The sequence below is a fragment of the Atractosteus spatula genome, chromosome 1, assembly GCF_055471065.1.
Source record: "Atractosteus spatula isolate fAtrSpa1 chromosome 1, fAtrSpa1.hap1, whole genome shotgun sequence".
NCBI classification, from domain to species: Eukaryota; Metazoa; Chordata; class Actinopteri; order Semionotiformes; family Lepisosteidae; genus Atractosteus; species Atractosteus spatula.
The window spans coordinates 22623385-22639629 of record NC_142706.1 but is presented as its reverse complement, the minus strand read 5'-3'; the positions used below and the strand labels follow the sequence as shown (position 1 = coordinate 22639629).

The 16245-nt window shown below is 34.0% G+C and overlaps 1 protein-coding gene across 4 annotated transcripts in view; it reads left to right on the top strand.

Moving 5' to 3' along the window:
• Window positions 1-291: 291 nt before the first annotated feature.
• dapp1 (dual adaptor of phosphotyrosine and 3-phosphoinositides) overlaps window positions 292-16245 on the top strand; it is a 34486-nt gene continuing 18532 nt past the window's right edge. For all 4 annotated transcript variants that reach the window (XM_088926496.1, XM_088926495.1, XM_088926497.1 and 1 more), the window contains exon 1: window positions 292-529. In XM_088926496.1, coding sequence (XP_088782622.1) covers window positions 453-529 — 77 coding nt within the window. In that variant the 5' untranslated portion in view covers window positions 292-452. The remainder of the gene's footprint in view (window positions 530-16245) is intronic.

The following is a 16245-nucleotide window of genomic DNA, read 5'->3' as shown; positions in this document are numbered from 1 at the left end:
GAGAAAGATGCAAACAAGGAAAAATGTATTACATTTTAATAAGTTAAATAATTAAACTATACATTACGTTATAATAGCACAATGTCACCATTTATCATGTGCAGGCGCAAGTATTTGGTAGTCCAACGCAATACATTACATTTGGTTGCGATAAAACGATCATTGCTTGCCCTAAGAACGGGCATATAGCCCTGAAAAACTACAGTTCCCATAGGTCAGGCGTGTATGGTTTATCACTTTTGCTCAAACATGTTTTTCCAAAAGACATGTGGGCGTGACTTTACCAACTTCCTCTTTTTACCTGGCATTTTCTTGTTCTTCTACTGTGGATTGGCTGACTGTCGGGAGTGAAGCATAATACCAGTAAAAGCTGCTCCTACAAAAGTGTTCTGAATTTCGAAGCGTGTTTCGAGTGGAGGGGACAGCTGGCGATTTAAGTCCCAGTACAGATCATGACTCAGTTCAGTAATTCTATGCACAGCGATTATTCAACTGAGAGTTACCTCGGAGATGAACTGGAATCATTAAGGTGAGACTATTTAAATATTGAAAGCTTTTTTTATCCTTACACTATCCAGGGCTCTGGAACTTTGTTCTTCACCTGCATCTAACGAGATTTAGTTTACGAGTCAAAATAGTGAAATTAGTTATTGTGTACAAATAGTTTTAAAAGTCGTTCTTAATCTTCACTCAAGTAGAAAAGAAATTTAGTTAACATGTTAAAAAAGGTTAGTCTGATAAACAGTTTTTAGAATTAGTTCTTCACAAAATAATTTCTAAACAGCCTTTATTATTTCAGTGACATTCATTTTATTTTTTTAAAGTTTAAACATCTATAAATCGTCAGTTCCTAGGCAGAAAATACATGAAATATATTGCTATTGCTAAAATATAAATATATTGAGACCTTTCACAAGGATTATCTGTGAAGACAGAACAACGTCATTTATGCAACATGAAGCAATTATTAGTATCATTCAGTACCATCTGTGGTGAGATCTGACAGAGATTAGAAGAATGATCATGGGGTTTAATCTGGTGGAGGAGCACAGCATTGATAAATCTGAAGATTGTTTTTACTACTTCTAGAATAAGTGTTCAAACCGTAGTATAGTGATTTTTTTAAAAGGTACTGTGATAAGCAAGTCGTAATAAACGAAATGAATCGGTGAAGGATATCGTCCCAAATAAAGGGTTCCCGCACATTTGTTTGTAGTTGTACTTTAAAGACAAGGAAGTTAAATACGTTATAGGAGAAAATACAGCTAGTCGGTGGCAGTTAGAAGAGGAATAGGAATCCCTGTGGTGACAAGCCATTTTTCGCAGGAAATTTTAATTAACAGATATCGTTACTTTGTAACAGTTCTCCAAACAAAGGGGAGAAATGTTGGCTATACTAGGAGAGTGTGTTATTTGATAGAACTGCTTATTAATACAGCACTTTCCACTGCAGTATATTGAATTGGCTTCATGGCACGTTTTTTGTAGTATTTTGTGTTTATTGTTTTTTGTTGCTTATCATTTCAAACAGTCTACTCCCCTTGAGCAATATCCACGGATGTTTATTCCCCAGCGGAATTAAAGTTTAAAACTGAATGAATGAGATGGTGCCTCAGATGGGTGTCTTCTCAGTAAATGTTACCTGCCGGTCCACTTTTCATGTATACAGATTGCAGAGAAAATGTTGCTAAAAATTCATGGGTTTTAAAAAGTACGTTTATAGTTTACTTAATGATAAAAAGAAGTAATGCCTCTCATAAAAACGGAAAAGTTGGGACGGGTCCTCTGTGTCAATGACAGAAAAAAATCCCCATGCACAACTCTTTCTTGTTCCTTTGCAGCAAACCAAAATGTCCTTTAGTTTCACTTCCATTTTTATTAAAGCCGCACAACGTCTAACTACTGGTGTTCATTGTATGATGTGCTTGTATGCAAATAGTCATTTCATGGATTATAACCTTTATGGCAGGTGTATTAAAATTTCCTAAATATTGCGTAATGTTGTAGATCCTAAAACTGTGCCACAACTACATGAAATCTTAATGGTGTTTTTCTTTCATGGTTCTTCATTTGTATATTTTATTTAGCTGAACTATATTTTAACTCTTATGTTGTATAATGGAAAGAAATGGCAATTTAAATATGCAAATTGCAATTAATATAATTCTTAATTAACTTCATTATGAAAAGATAATAAGTTGTTTAACGTCTGTGTGGTAAATCATCTGGTACAGTGTTGCTTTGCATGAGCAAAAACTCATGAGTAAGGACAGAATTTTTGTGAGAAATATTTAATGTTTCTGAGTTCTCTGCTTTTTTATTACAAATGCTTTTCCTGCTTGCATCTAAACTTTATTTTAAAAAAGTAATCACATTTATGGAAGGAAGTCTCATCTACGGTGGAGAGCTCATTAGCTTTTTACAAACTATTTCAAATTAGTTTTTTTAACACCCAGGCATGGTTAGATGATGCATGAGGAGGTAGAAATTGTATTTCTCAGAATGACATACTGTATATACCTTATAGCAGTAGTGCAAAATAACTGTGATGTGTGTATGGTTGGATTGCAAAGTTTTTCTTTTACCTCTAATTTTAGGAGTTAGCTTAAGGAACGTGACTTTGGGTAGATTCACCTGGCTTAAATGTTGCTTAAGGCAACAGACACACACAAGAGCTACAGCACTGTTTTTGTGAAGTGACACACCAATGTACCGTAGACCCTAAATTTATAGATGGGATCCAGATATGAGTTATCATGTTATATGAAACCTTGAACTCTGGACAGTTACCATGGAAATATGTTTGTGTATCCACAAAATATTTCCTGTCAGGGCTTCTTGCCAAAATCAAGTACTTTATACCCTACAGTTCAGGTCTTTCTGTAGTCATTAGTTAACTACTTGACCAGGGTTCCTGAAACTGTAGTGGACAATTAGCCAAGGTCTGCGAGGGTTAGCCTACAGTAAGTACCATATTTATGACTTGACACACAACAGGAACCCCTTGGAATTTTTGAAAACTGAAAGGATGTTATCTCACAGTATTTTTAGCAAGAGCCACAGCCTCCTTCCATTTCATACTATTTTACCCGTAAGGATACTCTGGGACTTGCAGTATGAAAAGTCATGGATGTTCCAGGGTGAAGATCGCACAGTCCTAATTTTTTTTTTGTGTTGGTATAAGGGCAGTAGCAGGAAGGCCACATTGCTTAATAGCTTCAGGTTTTGGGATATAAGAAGAAAAAATATTTGGTCATTAAAATAAAAAAAACATTTAACATAAAATATCTACAATAAATAAATTTGTCTAGGGCAAATCAATGTATAAGCAACAATAATATGAGTTACAAAGGCTTATGAAATATGTAAAAAACAGCAAAATAAATCCTTTTAAATTATTAGAATATAGAAAATAATATAACAATAATTATATGAATAATTATAAAAATAATCATTTCCAGATGCTGGAAAAAAAACAGATTCCTCTTCCTCAGAACCAAAAGTGTATCATTGTTGCTAGGTTTCTCAGATAAAAGACAGTTTGAATGTTTAGAGTAGTGTTCAGAACTCCCCAAACATCTCATTTGAAATGTAGCTTGACCCAAAGATGTAGTGTTGTTAGTGTTGTAATTAACTAGATGAGGTTAGTATGATCTAAAATTTGTTTTATTTTAATTAGATCATGGGTGGCATGGCAAAGTGGCTAGCACTGCTGTCTTGCAAAGCTGGGGCCCTGGGTTCAACATCTGGGGTGCTATCTCTGTGGAGTTTGTATGTTCTCCCTTTGTTCATGAGGTTTTCCTCCAGGTGCTCTGGTTTACTCCTACAGTCCAAAGACTTACTAGAAGGTTAATTGACTTCTGGGAAAACTGGCCCTGGTGTGAGAGTGTATGTGTGGCTTTGTGTGTACTGCAATGAACTGGCATCTCATATAGGATGGATCCTCCCTTGCCCTCATTGTTTGCTATAATAGGTTCTGGTTCCTGTGTGACCTCGTATTGCATAGAGCCATTAGAAAATAGATAATAGTAAATGAAGAAGAATTTGGTACATCTAGCTTGTTTGATGGATAATGTACCTGATTTCATTCAGGTGTTCCTTGACTAAAGGATATAAGTTTCAACACCTTGTTTCAGTCACCCACAATTTTTCTTAAATGGCTTCCAGCTTCAGTTTTAAATGCCACATAGTTTCCACTTTTGCTGTTTGATTCGTGTTTCACAGATTCTGACAAAGAATGTAGCTTTGCTGTCAGTGTCTCTTTAGGGGTTTTGAAGATATTGGTCATTTTCTTGGTAAGTTCTTAAGGAGTGTTTCTTCTGCTTGTTTGTTGATTTAAATGTTTTTTTTCTAAACAAACTTTAAGATTTAGTTTGTTTCTATAAAGGCAGATATGTGACATAATCTAGCTGAAGAAGAGCCTTGTAATTTAGCATACTATCTTCCAAAACAAAATTTAAATTAAAAAAACTCATTGATTGTTTTTTCCATGTACATTCAGGTTTATGAAATGATCATTGAAGAAGAAATTAAATCCACAATGAAAATGTTTTTTGTTTTTGGTTAAGATGTTTTTCCCAGTGGTGTTCTGATTATCTGCCAACAAATCTACTCATCCTGATTCAGTACAAATATTGGTGTCTGCACATACATTTGGTAGTACTAGAGGAACTGGAAAAATTCATACAGTACATTGGGAATTTAACTGAACTTGGAATTAATAAATTCAGAAATTAGGTCAAACTAGGTATTGAGTGTGAAACTGATATTTGTCCCCTGAGTTAATTTTTCTTAATGTGCCTACACTCTGTAAAGAACAAATTGTGATTGACATTTCAGATTGTAGAGAATAAGAAGCTGTTGGGAATAAATTACTAATCAGGAAACTGATCTTTCAAATATTCTTAAAAATACTTGTTAAATATACTGTTACTTTCTAGAAAAGAAAGAAGTAAATTCATAGCTTTAATGGTGTATTTACTGTACAAATACAGTACAGTGTGTTTAGCAGTATATTAAAGTAAACGAGAAAATTATTTTGTATAAGTTTTTTTAAACTTGTCTGCTGACTGACATCATGTGAATTTAATTGTGTAATGTTATTGAAAAAAAGCAGATTTATTTTGATAAAAAGTCAATTTATTATGAAATTGTCAACTCCGAGTCAGAAGAAATTAGTGTGACTAGAGCAAAAAAAGTAAATGAGTTGCCAGAAACTACAAAGCTGAAAAAATGCATTTATTTATGACTTTTCATCCCAAAGGCTCTGACTGTAAATGTACTGTATTTGTCATGAACATATTGGAATTTCCATATTCTAGAAACTGGTTCATGGGTCTTCTGTGAAAGTCAAGAGGAAATTTTTATGACTGTTACCTTTGGACTGAAATTTCAATTCCAAACAACAATCTTTCTATTTTTAAAAGTCACAAACTGGTATAGTAGAAATCCCTTACAGAACTGAAAAAGTTTACAGAGGTTTTGTAATAAATAATTAAGAAATTAATAAACTCCAGGCAGAACAAGTTGATTAAAAAATAATTAGGAAGGCAGATAAGTGGGCTCAGGCAATTTAAAGCTAAAACAAGCATTTTTGGCAGTTGGACCCAACTCATTTTTTTAACTGGACTTTTGACATTGACATGTATGTCATCACTAGCCTTTCTTATGAATACAGTTGTTAATATTTTTTAGCACAATTTCTGTTTTGCATGATTGTTTTTGTATGAAAGATAAAGGGTGTTAGATTAGTTAAAAGTAATTTCCATATGTTACAAAAACCTGTACTAATTTTACACTATAATAATCACGATTGTAATACATTTCTCACAAAGTTGTTATTAATTGTAGAGTCATTAAATGATTCTTAAACCATTAAATGATATGTTGCACCTATCCAATTAAATTTGAACTTGAACTTGAACGCCCAGAAGTATAGATTTCTATACTTGGCATGTTTCATATATATTTCCGAAAATTTGACTGTTTTAATAATAATACTTCCTACGTAGACTAAATTGTGTATTAAGAGATTTCTACAGATTGTGGCAGAGTATACTTTGAAAGAATGGTTCCTTACCGTTGCAATGGAGGGGATATGTGTAGCACTGTAGCTTTCTATGAACAAATGTTTTGTGATTGTTTTCTTGTTGTATCCGTTTGATAATTTCAAATTTTCCTTTAACTTGTAAGAGTCTCTTATTAAGGCTACGGACATAAGACTTAATTTGAAAGCATCTTAAGTGTCTTTACTATCTTTTTCCTCTGTCTGAGAAGTATTCAAGTTACCAGCACATTTTTCAAACACTTTTTTATATTGTCATTGCTAGAACAGCCACCAACATAATGTGCTGTTGTTTTACCTGCTCAATATGAACCATTTCTCCATTTCATTTTTAGATTTTTATTTTAGTCTTTTGGTAGGTAATTTGCTACAACATATTACAAAATGAGCCTTACCTCAAGTACAGGATTGCTCTTGATAGTGATGGATTGTTTTCAGGTGCACAAAAAGTATCACTGAAGATACTATAACAACTACACAAAGCAACTGTGCTTGGTGGTTTCTGGCAGTATCCATAAAGCATTTTTTTTGTTTCGGTAACCCACCAGTTTCCATTACCATTACAAAGTATGCTGGTGCCACACAAAATGGACCGGACCAAGTATTTATTCTATATATCCTTCTGTTTATTTTACTTTTCCTTTGGGCCTTGTTCTTCTTTGGTTGCTTTCAGTACAGAGTTTCCATTTTTAGCATCTTTAAAATGTACTTAGTTTCTGGCTGGCTGGTGTGATTATTTTAAAGAGGAAGTTTGTAAAACAAGTAACCTTTATAATGAAAGTAATTGCAGTGGCAACATGACTTCCAATAACTTTAAGTACTGTAGGATTCCTTCGGTAATGTCCTCACCATGATGAATATAATTTTTCCTGCCAGTTTCTGCCTCATAATTTAAGATTTTTTTAGGAGTGTAAATTTAAACAACAATTAAGTTAGTGTAGCAAGGCCCTTAGCGTCTTGTAAATTTTTATTCCATACTTGCTTTTTAAAATATTTTCCGTCCAACTAAATCCTAAAACCAAAAACAGAAGTTTTCTAGCTGACTGACTTACAAAGACAGGTATATTAATTTTGAAATAATGTACAATGCACACTGAGGCCATTAAAATAATTGTGTAACTTTGCCAAAGTAATTTTTTACACCTGAACAAATATGTGCTTGTCATAGCAAAGTCAGTGAATATTTAAGCAATCAACGTATTTTATATAAGTATAATTTTAATTTTCTTTGCAGTCTATAAAATACCTGCAACAATGAGAGACGTGTTTCAATGTAATTGAAAAACAGTGGAACTAGAATGGACTAACATTCTGTTGTATGAAATAAAAAGTGAAGCAAGCAACACATACTGTACATGGTCTGTGCTATATTTCCCTCATGGTAAACAAAACTATACCTTTTAACCCAAATATAGGTCAATTTGTATTCTGGCAGGCCTGCAGTTATACGCTTAAGTTTAGAATTCACATTTTCAATCTTTCAGTTCTTGATCTAAAAATAATATTCATATTTATTTATTCATATGTATTAGCTTTTACTTTTAAGGCAAGCTTTATGTACAATAAATGCACAAAAGATGTTTCAGAAATTTCAAAAATATCTTTTCCACAGCGTGCTTTACTTCCTTCCTTGTACATGCTTCTGTATGCTTTAGATAGATAAGTTAGGCCAATGTCTATATGGTATTTTCATCCAGGAAATACGCATTAGCCATAATAAGCAAGTGATTAAAATTATTTGTGGGTGATGAGGCATAGTCTTTTTGGGGTTTAAGACTATAACCGTGGTTTTCACACAGAAGGACAAATAGCTCAATACAGGTTCTGAAATTAAACATTATCACAAAAGTAGCAACATAAGTCTAATATTTCAGATGAATGTCCAACTTTTATCAAGGATAAAACAGGTTTTTCTTCTTTGAATAGTATTCAGCAAAGATAACAGATGTTTGACAGATACATACTAACTGACAGTTAAGATGTTTAATCATGTAAGAAACATACAAGAGCCTGAATAAAGGATAACATATTGAAGAACTGAATCAAGGTTTACATAATATATAAAATAAAAATAAGATGTATTACCTGTTAACATAAATGTCTTTCCTGCCGAAGCAAAACACATTGCTTTATATACTGTAGCAAATAGTCTCAACTTCAAAATTCAAACAAACATTTAAATCTAAATACGGTGGTTTTGTTTGGAAAACATTTAAGCACTCTCCTCTATTATTGCCTTATTGTTCGGTTCTGGAATAAACAAAATAAGTAATATCGTGTGCTTTTCATAGAAAGTGAACTGATTCAAGATTTTCCTGATCTTTATCTTTTATTGCCCTTTATTTCACAAATTCTGAGTTTTCCTGAAGTGTCTGCTATGTACTGTGGTAGAGTCCACAGGGATAGTGGATAACATGCAACACGTTAGAGGAATTGATCACTCCTGGAACTGACCATGCTTTTCCTGAGCTGAGATGAAACAATTCTTTCATTTTTGATGTGGTTTCTACAGTTAATATTACCAGAGAGTAATAAGAGATTACAGTAGCTATCAAGTTTGTTTTTATCAAAGGACTCCTTGTATTCTCCTATGCGCCGTAACAGGAGGCTGTTTTAATAGTTTACCTAGACAATTATCTGAAGAAAAACACTGGCATATTCATTTTTAAAGTATGTTTTAAAATATTAAACATTTTGCAGTGTACATTGTGCAGAAGATTATCTGAGAACTAGATTTAGGGATATTAGAAGTAATAAATGATGTGATGCAATATGGCAGTTATCAAAATATACTGTGTGGCCCCTGCTTGATGTAACCACTTATCTTTATTAAGTGTTTCCTTAAATCTAGTCATTAGCTCTTTTAAAGTGAGGTGCTCCTGGCCAAAAAAAAGAACGCAATATTCCATTCCCAATAGCACAGTAAACAATGAATTGACCTCAATACATACCAGAAAGTACTGTTCTTAACCTAATAATAACTAAGAAAGTAACTTCTGATCTTTAAAAAAGGATAAAGATATTACCATTTAAATTAATACAATTAAGATTATCAACAGTGACAGTTTTTCTGTAACATGTGTGATACCTCATCGATCTGTGTATTTCTGAATCAATACAGTATATAGAAAGAAGGGTTTGACAAATATCAGATATTTCAAAAATATTAACTAAATTATACAAATTAAAAATATTTTTCTTAATGAAAATGGTGAAGATTTACTGATATATTTCTATTAATGAGAGGAGCTGAAACAAAGGAAAAATCTCTGCTTAATGCAGGTAAATGCACCGAAGAGAGTGTCTTATCAGATATATTAATTATAATATTATGTGATGTGATAATGAGTTGTTGCTCATTCTAGAACTATTGTAGATATACAAATTATAGATTCCAACTGTTCTGCTCTTAATCTAGGATGATTAGATCTATCGTGGTGATGGCCATTAGGTTTGATCTTTCATTCTCTTTATAAAAATTGCAATTATGAATGAAGTCTTTTGTATACAGTAATTCCCATGAACCCTAACTCTTTAAACACCATATGGTGTATTTTGGTCACAGGCTTGACAGTAACTAGGTTCTAAGAAACAGTTCTAAGGAACTGCTTAGCTTCAAGTTTACATATTCATAGTTGGTATTATTATTCATATCTTGCAAAATATCTGAACACAGCTGCTGGTCCACTAGCTTTTTCTGTATGTTTGCTGCAGTGGTATTCATTTTCCTTCAGAGAAGCTTCTTTTCTTTTTGAGATGAAAGGGAGTAGCTCCCATGAATACAGTATATTGATTAAGGTCTAAATTTGTTTGACATTCTCAATTTGTTAGTGACTGTTTGGCACCTTTAGTTAAGTGCCTTTTGTTAAAGAGACTAATGATTTTTTTTTTAAATAGTAGCTGATGTACAGTAATTCTATCTACAGTTGCAATACAAATAAAAGGGATTCCCGCAAACTAGAGTAAGTAATGCAATAAGTTCAAGACTTCATTATAATTGTCAAATAACATGCCAGACACTGATTGACTATATTTGGACAATGGAGTTTGGAGAGTAGGTTGAACTTTTTCATTTACCTTTTGAGTCATTTGGAAGTTCCCCTCAAGAAAAAAGTTTAAACAAACTCAATCAAGTGTGACTCTTTATTTAAAAGATTCTCAGCATGCATTTAATAATTACAGGGTATGAATACGTTTTCTGATGAGTTTTGTAAATGATATTGCTACTGCTTTTGGAAAAAAGCATTTTAAAAACACTGAATAGAAACCCTTATTTTGGTGTGTTATAAATGTAAATGTAATGTAGGGTATAATAAGAAAATAGGTCAGTTTGTATAATTTGCAAGCATGTTTTGCAATGTTTATCTAGCATACGTTGGCATCTACATTACAATAAACAGCACATTAACATCTTAAAAAATCCCAAAGTAGATGAATACCTGCAAACCTCTGTGTCCATGTGCTTGTCCTTTTAACCTCTGCTCTCAGTGATGAAACCCGCTGTGCATTTATGTCAAGCTTGGAGCAAATCCAAGCTCATTTTCACAAACTCACAAACCTTTTCTGGTATGGCTCATTCTTCCTCAGTCAGCTCCTTCTTCAGCTTGTGCAATGCTTGAGCTTGACTATCAATCCTGATTTTAGGAACAGGAGAATTAATGACTTTCAAGTTGTTTTATCTGTGTACAAAGTCAAAGTTTGTTTTTAATTATTTATGTACAGTAGTAGTGAGAGGTAAGGTGGGAAATTTGAGTCTATGCTAAAAGTTAAAGGTCATCCACCTTTACCAATATTTAACTGAATAACACAATCATCAAAAATGCTTCCATCCCAGTAACACAAATCTCTTGGAGATCTGTCTAGAGACCCAACAAACTTAATGTCTGTATTTTCAATTGAAATTAAGTTTGAATTGACGTTAGCTAACAAACCTGACTGTGTCAGAGCAATTGACATGATATCTGCACCACCTGGATGTAATTTACTAACGCGCCGCTTCAGGAATATTTAACAGCTGCGGGGACTCGGCTCACTGCTCTGGTGTAGAGTCTCTGAGTCTCTCGAGCATTCTACTCCCTAGTCCCTGGCTTTGCTTTGTCTCCTGTGACTTATTCACATTCATGGCTGTGTCTCCGGGATTTGACCCCTGTGTCAAGATCTATGTTTCTTTCGGCATTGGACCTTGGTTGCGTTCCTCAACCTTGGCCTCGGACTCCCTCCATGCTGCTGTGTTTCCCTGGACTGGACCCTAGCTTCATTCTTACCATGTCTCCTGGATTCGCGTTTGAGATTTGAACTGTGCTTGATTTTGGATTCACTGAATTTTGACCTCCGCCTGCTCGACCACGAACTAGCACTCTGTTTTCTTCTTCAGTCCACAGCACCCTGCCCCAGCCCTCGTCTTCCTGTGTGTAGCACTGATCTGCGGCCTAAGTCAGCACACTGCCCACAGTTCCCCTGGGTCTCATCTGCCTCTCACCCAGCAAGTGGTTTCTTGTGTCTCCTGATCTGCTGCTAGTCCCAACGAGCAGCAGGATCATTATAGACTGAATACGGAAGTCACCTTTTACATTATATGGTACAAACTGCTGAACCATGTTGTTGAGGCAGATTTCCTATAATTCTTTAAGAAATGGCAGGATGAAATTATTGGATGAATAAATTGCAAGCAGTGGACGTGGTGGACCATGGTTTGTCAAAATAATGTTTAGATGTCCAAATGTAATCCCTCACAGAATGACTTACTTTTAAAATACTTTTTTCTGTTCAATGCACGTTTACTTTTTTTGTTTTATTCAAGGAACGTCTGACTTCACCATGAGTTACAAAAGAAAATCATTAGAAGTTAATACAAGTTAATACAAGAGGTTTGCTCTTTTTGGAATCTGTTATTGCTGTATGATTCATGGGTGGTATGGGAATTACCTTAAAGATTACGTAACACTGAGGTGTGACACAAAGTGAAGTGATTGCAGTGATTATGACAACCCGGGCAATCCCATTCTAAGCTTCAGGGATTTTGTTTATGAAATGTTAGTGAACAAACCAAGTTTTCTACTTGTTTTAATACTAGCAAATAAGACATCACACTGAAGTTGTGAGACATCATAAAGTCATGTTCTAAGAAAGGGCTGCAGCACTTTTTATATCGGCTCATTTTTATTGTATTTTTCATGTACGATGAATTAAACCGAAATTTCTGCCGCAATATATTATAGTGGACAGTTTTCAAACACAGTAAACTTAACATCACTCTTTTTTTTTTCATTTGATTGTTTTTTTACAGCATGGGTTCCAGGTAGTTATGACACTAACTGTCCATGTAATTGCTAGTTGTCAGTTGCTAGTTATGCAAATACTGTAAGTAACAGGTGTTAGTCTTTCTTTCATATATCAGGCCTCCAAAGGCCTCCAAAAAACATCTCTAAAAATTAAGATAAATAATTCATAGGACTCTATTGTCTGAAGCAGGGCATACTCTGCAGAGGATAAAAAAATCAAATGCATTATTAATACTGGTAATGACTGCAGTATTCTGAAAAGAAGCATCTGCTGTAATCTCTAAATGTATTGTGAATGAAAGATGTGGGAAATTCTTCATTAGAGGAGCAGGACACAGTCTTGTGCAGATTCAGTTTTATTGAGCTCAATAAGTCCAACACAAGCGCTGGGTCTGCCCCACAGAACAGACAAACTGCAAGGGTTTCCCAGCTCTTATATACAGTCAGAAGAAAGTTTGTTTCACAATCTGAGTGCTTGTCCTTTTCTTTGATATGTAATTACTGCTTGTCCTACTCTGTCTTGCTCTAGGTTCTGTCCTTTGATATGCAGCAGATATTGGCCTGGTTGATCCTGTTTGTGGGTGTTGTTCCTGTCTTTTATTATGTAGCGTTAAGCCACTGGGGCTGCTAAAGCAAGTCAGCTTTATGGCATCTTAGTGTAACTTTTGTTTGAGGCTAAATTAACAGACCCCATCAACACCTCTCACAATGTGTTTAAGTGGTGATACTGTGATACTGTGATGCTGGATAAGTGAGATATATACATGTCCCACTTCAAAGATATTTCAGTAAGAGGATGAAGGTTTTTTAAGCCTTTTAATGCAGTAGAGTTCTAAAGGAAGTGTTAAGATGTATTTTGTGTAAATTCATTGGAAGGTGTATTGATATAATTGATTTTTCAGTATTAGATCAATCAATTAGATCAAACAAGAGTCCCTGTACATTACCTGAATATTCCTGAGATACAGTAGACTCTATAATAGCATTTTCAACAAATGATGTAGTGAATGTTTTGGTAATGCTTATTTGATTTCCCCTGGGTTGTTCCAAGAAGTACAGGTGGGATCAATACCGTAACTTGTGCGGATCTTTAAAAAACACTGTATGTTCAGTCAAGTGTGTGAATTTTATTTTGTCTTGTTTGCCACCCCGAGCAGCTGCAAAATGCTGCAGGTCTTTCTTGCATCTCAGTACCTTTGGTATAAACTGACAGCTATATACAGTAAAAAATTTTAACCGCTTATATTAAAAAAAAGTCACTGTGACTAACTTTCCATTGAGTTGTCACAGACAACTATATATTTTTGAATGTTGCTAAATGTGACCATATTACTTAAAATAGGAGGCCACTCTTAAGATATTTTTCATTTATTGTCCTCTTAAAATGTATGCAGTGCTTTGCAGAAGTATTCACCCCCTTCCAATGATGTTCCATTTTGTTGATTACAAATTATGTATGCACATTTTTAAAGGTACAACTCAAACTATACACTTTCCGGAGAAAGAACTTATGTCAGCAAACACTGCAAAGGTAACTCAAAAACCCAAATAAGCTAATTGCATAAGAATTTGTAGAAGGGGGGTTAATATGTTTGCAAGGCACTCTATACAAGTTATGTGAAAACTCATTTTTTGCACATTATTTGATCTAGATTGGATTGAATTGCTGGAAAAAACTGATTCAGGATGCCTCAGGAATATATCAGAATGCTGGAAGTTTAATTTATTACAATGTTTTACAATACCATTTTATAAAATAAGTTGTCAACCTTCTAAGACCACATAACAGCATACATAAAAGAGGAAACACAATCAGAAAAGGTCTGTGAACTCTCAATATAATTATGGAAAATGCAAGTCCTTACCACAGTAGTCTTAATCATGTGTTTTTTTTAAATAACTAAAAAGATTTATATTGACAAATTCAATGCTTTTTTTAGATGCAGTGGTGTATGAAGTAGAAAAAATGAATGAATCAGAATCATTTTATGTGAAATAATTAGTGAATTTGTTGTTTATTTAGACAATTAAAGGGGTAATTAGAATCAGGTGATTAATTGGGTAGTAGGTAAACAGTGACTGAGCTTTCTCAGCCCTGTCCTATAAAATGGTCTGAAACTTTGTGAGTTTGGTCTTTACCATACAAGTTAGTGGAGACAGGACATGCCAAAATTCAAAAGAAAATTCAGAGTACCTTAGAAAATGGAAAATAGAATAATTGATGCTCAACAATGTTGAGAAGGTTACAAAATAATTTCTGAACATTTTGGGCTCATCCATCCTCTGTCTACAAATGGATAATAAATAAGAAAGAAATATTTAAGAACATGGGGATTCTAGCCAGAATTGGTTATCCTCCCTTTAATCAAACTGGAAAACATTCCAGAAAATTACCATGAACCCCAGAGTAAAATCTAAGGATTAACATGCTTACTAAGTGTTCATACTTCAACCATCAGGAAAAGACTGCACAGAAATGGTTTTCATGGGAGGATATCAGAAGTAAACCATTGCTCTCTAAAAACACATTCCATTCCATCTCAAGTTCATCAAAGAGCACCTGGATGATCTGCTGGAACTAACAGAAGAAAATGATCTTCTTGGCAACAATGAGAAAAATGTGTGGCAAAAAACAAATACTGCCTTCTATCAAAGGAACTTCATCCAAACAGTCCAGCATGATATTAGGAGTACCATGGTTTGGAGCTGCTGCCTCAGGAATGGGACATATTGGCATATTGACCTGAACATCATAGAAATGTTATGGCAGTATCTAAAGCGAGCTGTTCATGCAAGGAAGTCCTCAAATGTCACCAACTTGAAGCAGTTCTTTAAAGAAGAATAGGCTAAGAAAAAAGAAGAATAGAGTTTTTTTTAATAATCTAAATATTTCTTATGTCTTTGTGTTAAATTTTTCTTCTTATTCTTTTATTAAAATATTGTTCTTTTATTATTTATGATGATCTAATTACATTTAAATAAGAATATGGACCAGCCTAGGGGGTTCACAAACCTTTTTTCAGTACTGTAGTACTGTATATTGCAAGATAATCTTTTGTAACATTTGGTCATGTAGTATTTTTCCTTAAATGGCATAAGAATTAATATTTTGGGAGACCCATTTGCAAGCCTCCTAAGTGGTAATTGATGAATGAGGACCACATTTTATTCCTGTTCAAAGCCATGGTTATTACCTACTCTTCATAGACATCTTGCACAATAGCTAGAGGTGCAGCTGCCTGTTTTTGTTGCCTTGAAGTTGCCATGTCTCACCTCCTGTATGGTAATTAGTGATTTTAAGACCAGAGTGAGTTTTAATGCCTTTAATGGTTTTAACCCATGATGATTTTAAATCACTGACATTCTAATTTTTATTGAATTATGATTTAATATTTTTGGGCCTTTTTGGACATACTGTATGTCTTCCCATGCAATGTAAGTATTAGAAATGTTGATTTTAAGTATATATATATTTTAAGTATGTATATAAAAGTATGTATGTTTTTATGTCTGAAAGCCAAGATAAATAAAGTAAAGATACACTTCTAGCATAAAAATTAGAGACTGCTTAGCTGCAGGTGTCTACTAGAGACACAATACTAAACATGGATAGCACTGTCCTGACATACTACAGTATAATTCCATGGCATACATTCACTATCAATCAGATTGTTGTCCTACTGCAGAAATATGAACCAGTATACATTTCTCAGGAGGTCTAGAAGAAGGTGTAATTTCATGGACCTACTGACATTAAATTCTTCACGTAGGGAAAGCAAATCAATCAAAACCAGATAAAGAGCTTGTAACTGTTTTCATTTCCACATTTGTGGTGTACAATTAAGTACGAACAAGAAACTCATAAAAAGCGATGATTCAGATGTGTATTTGTTCACAAAG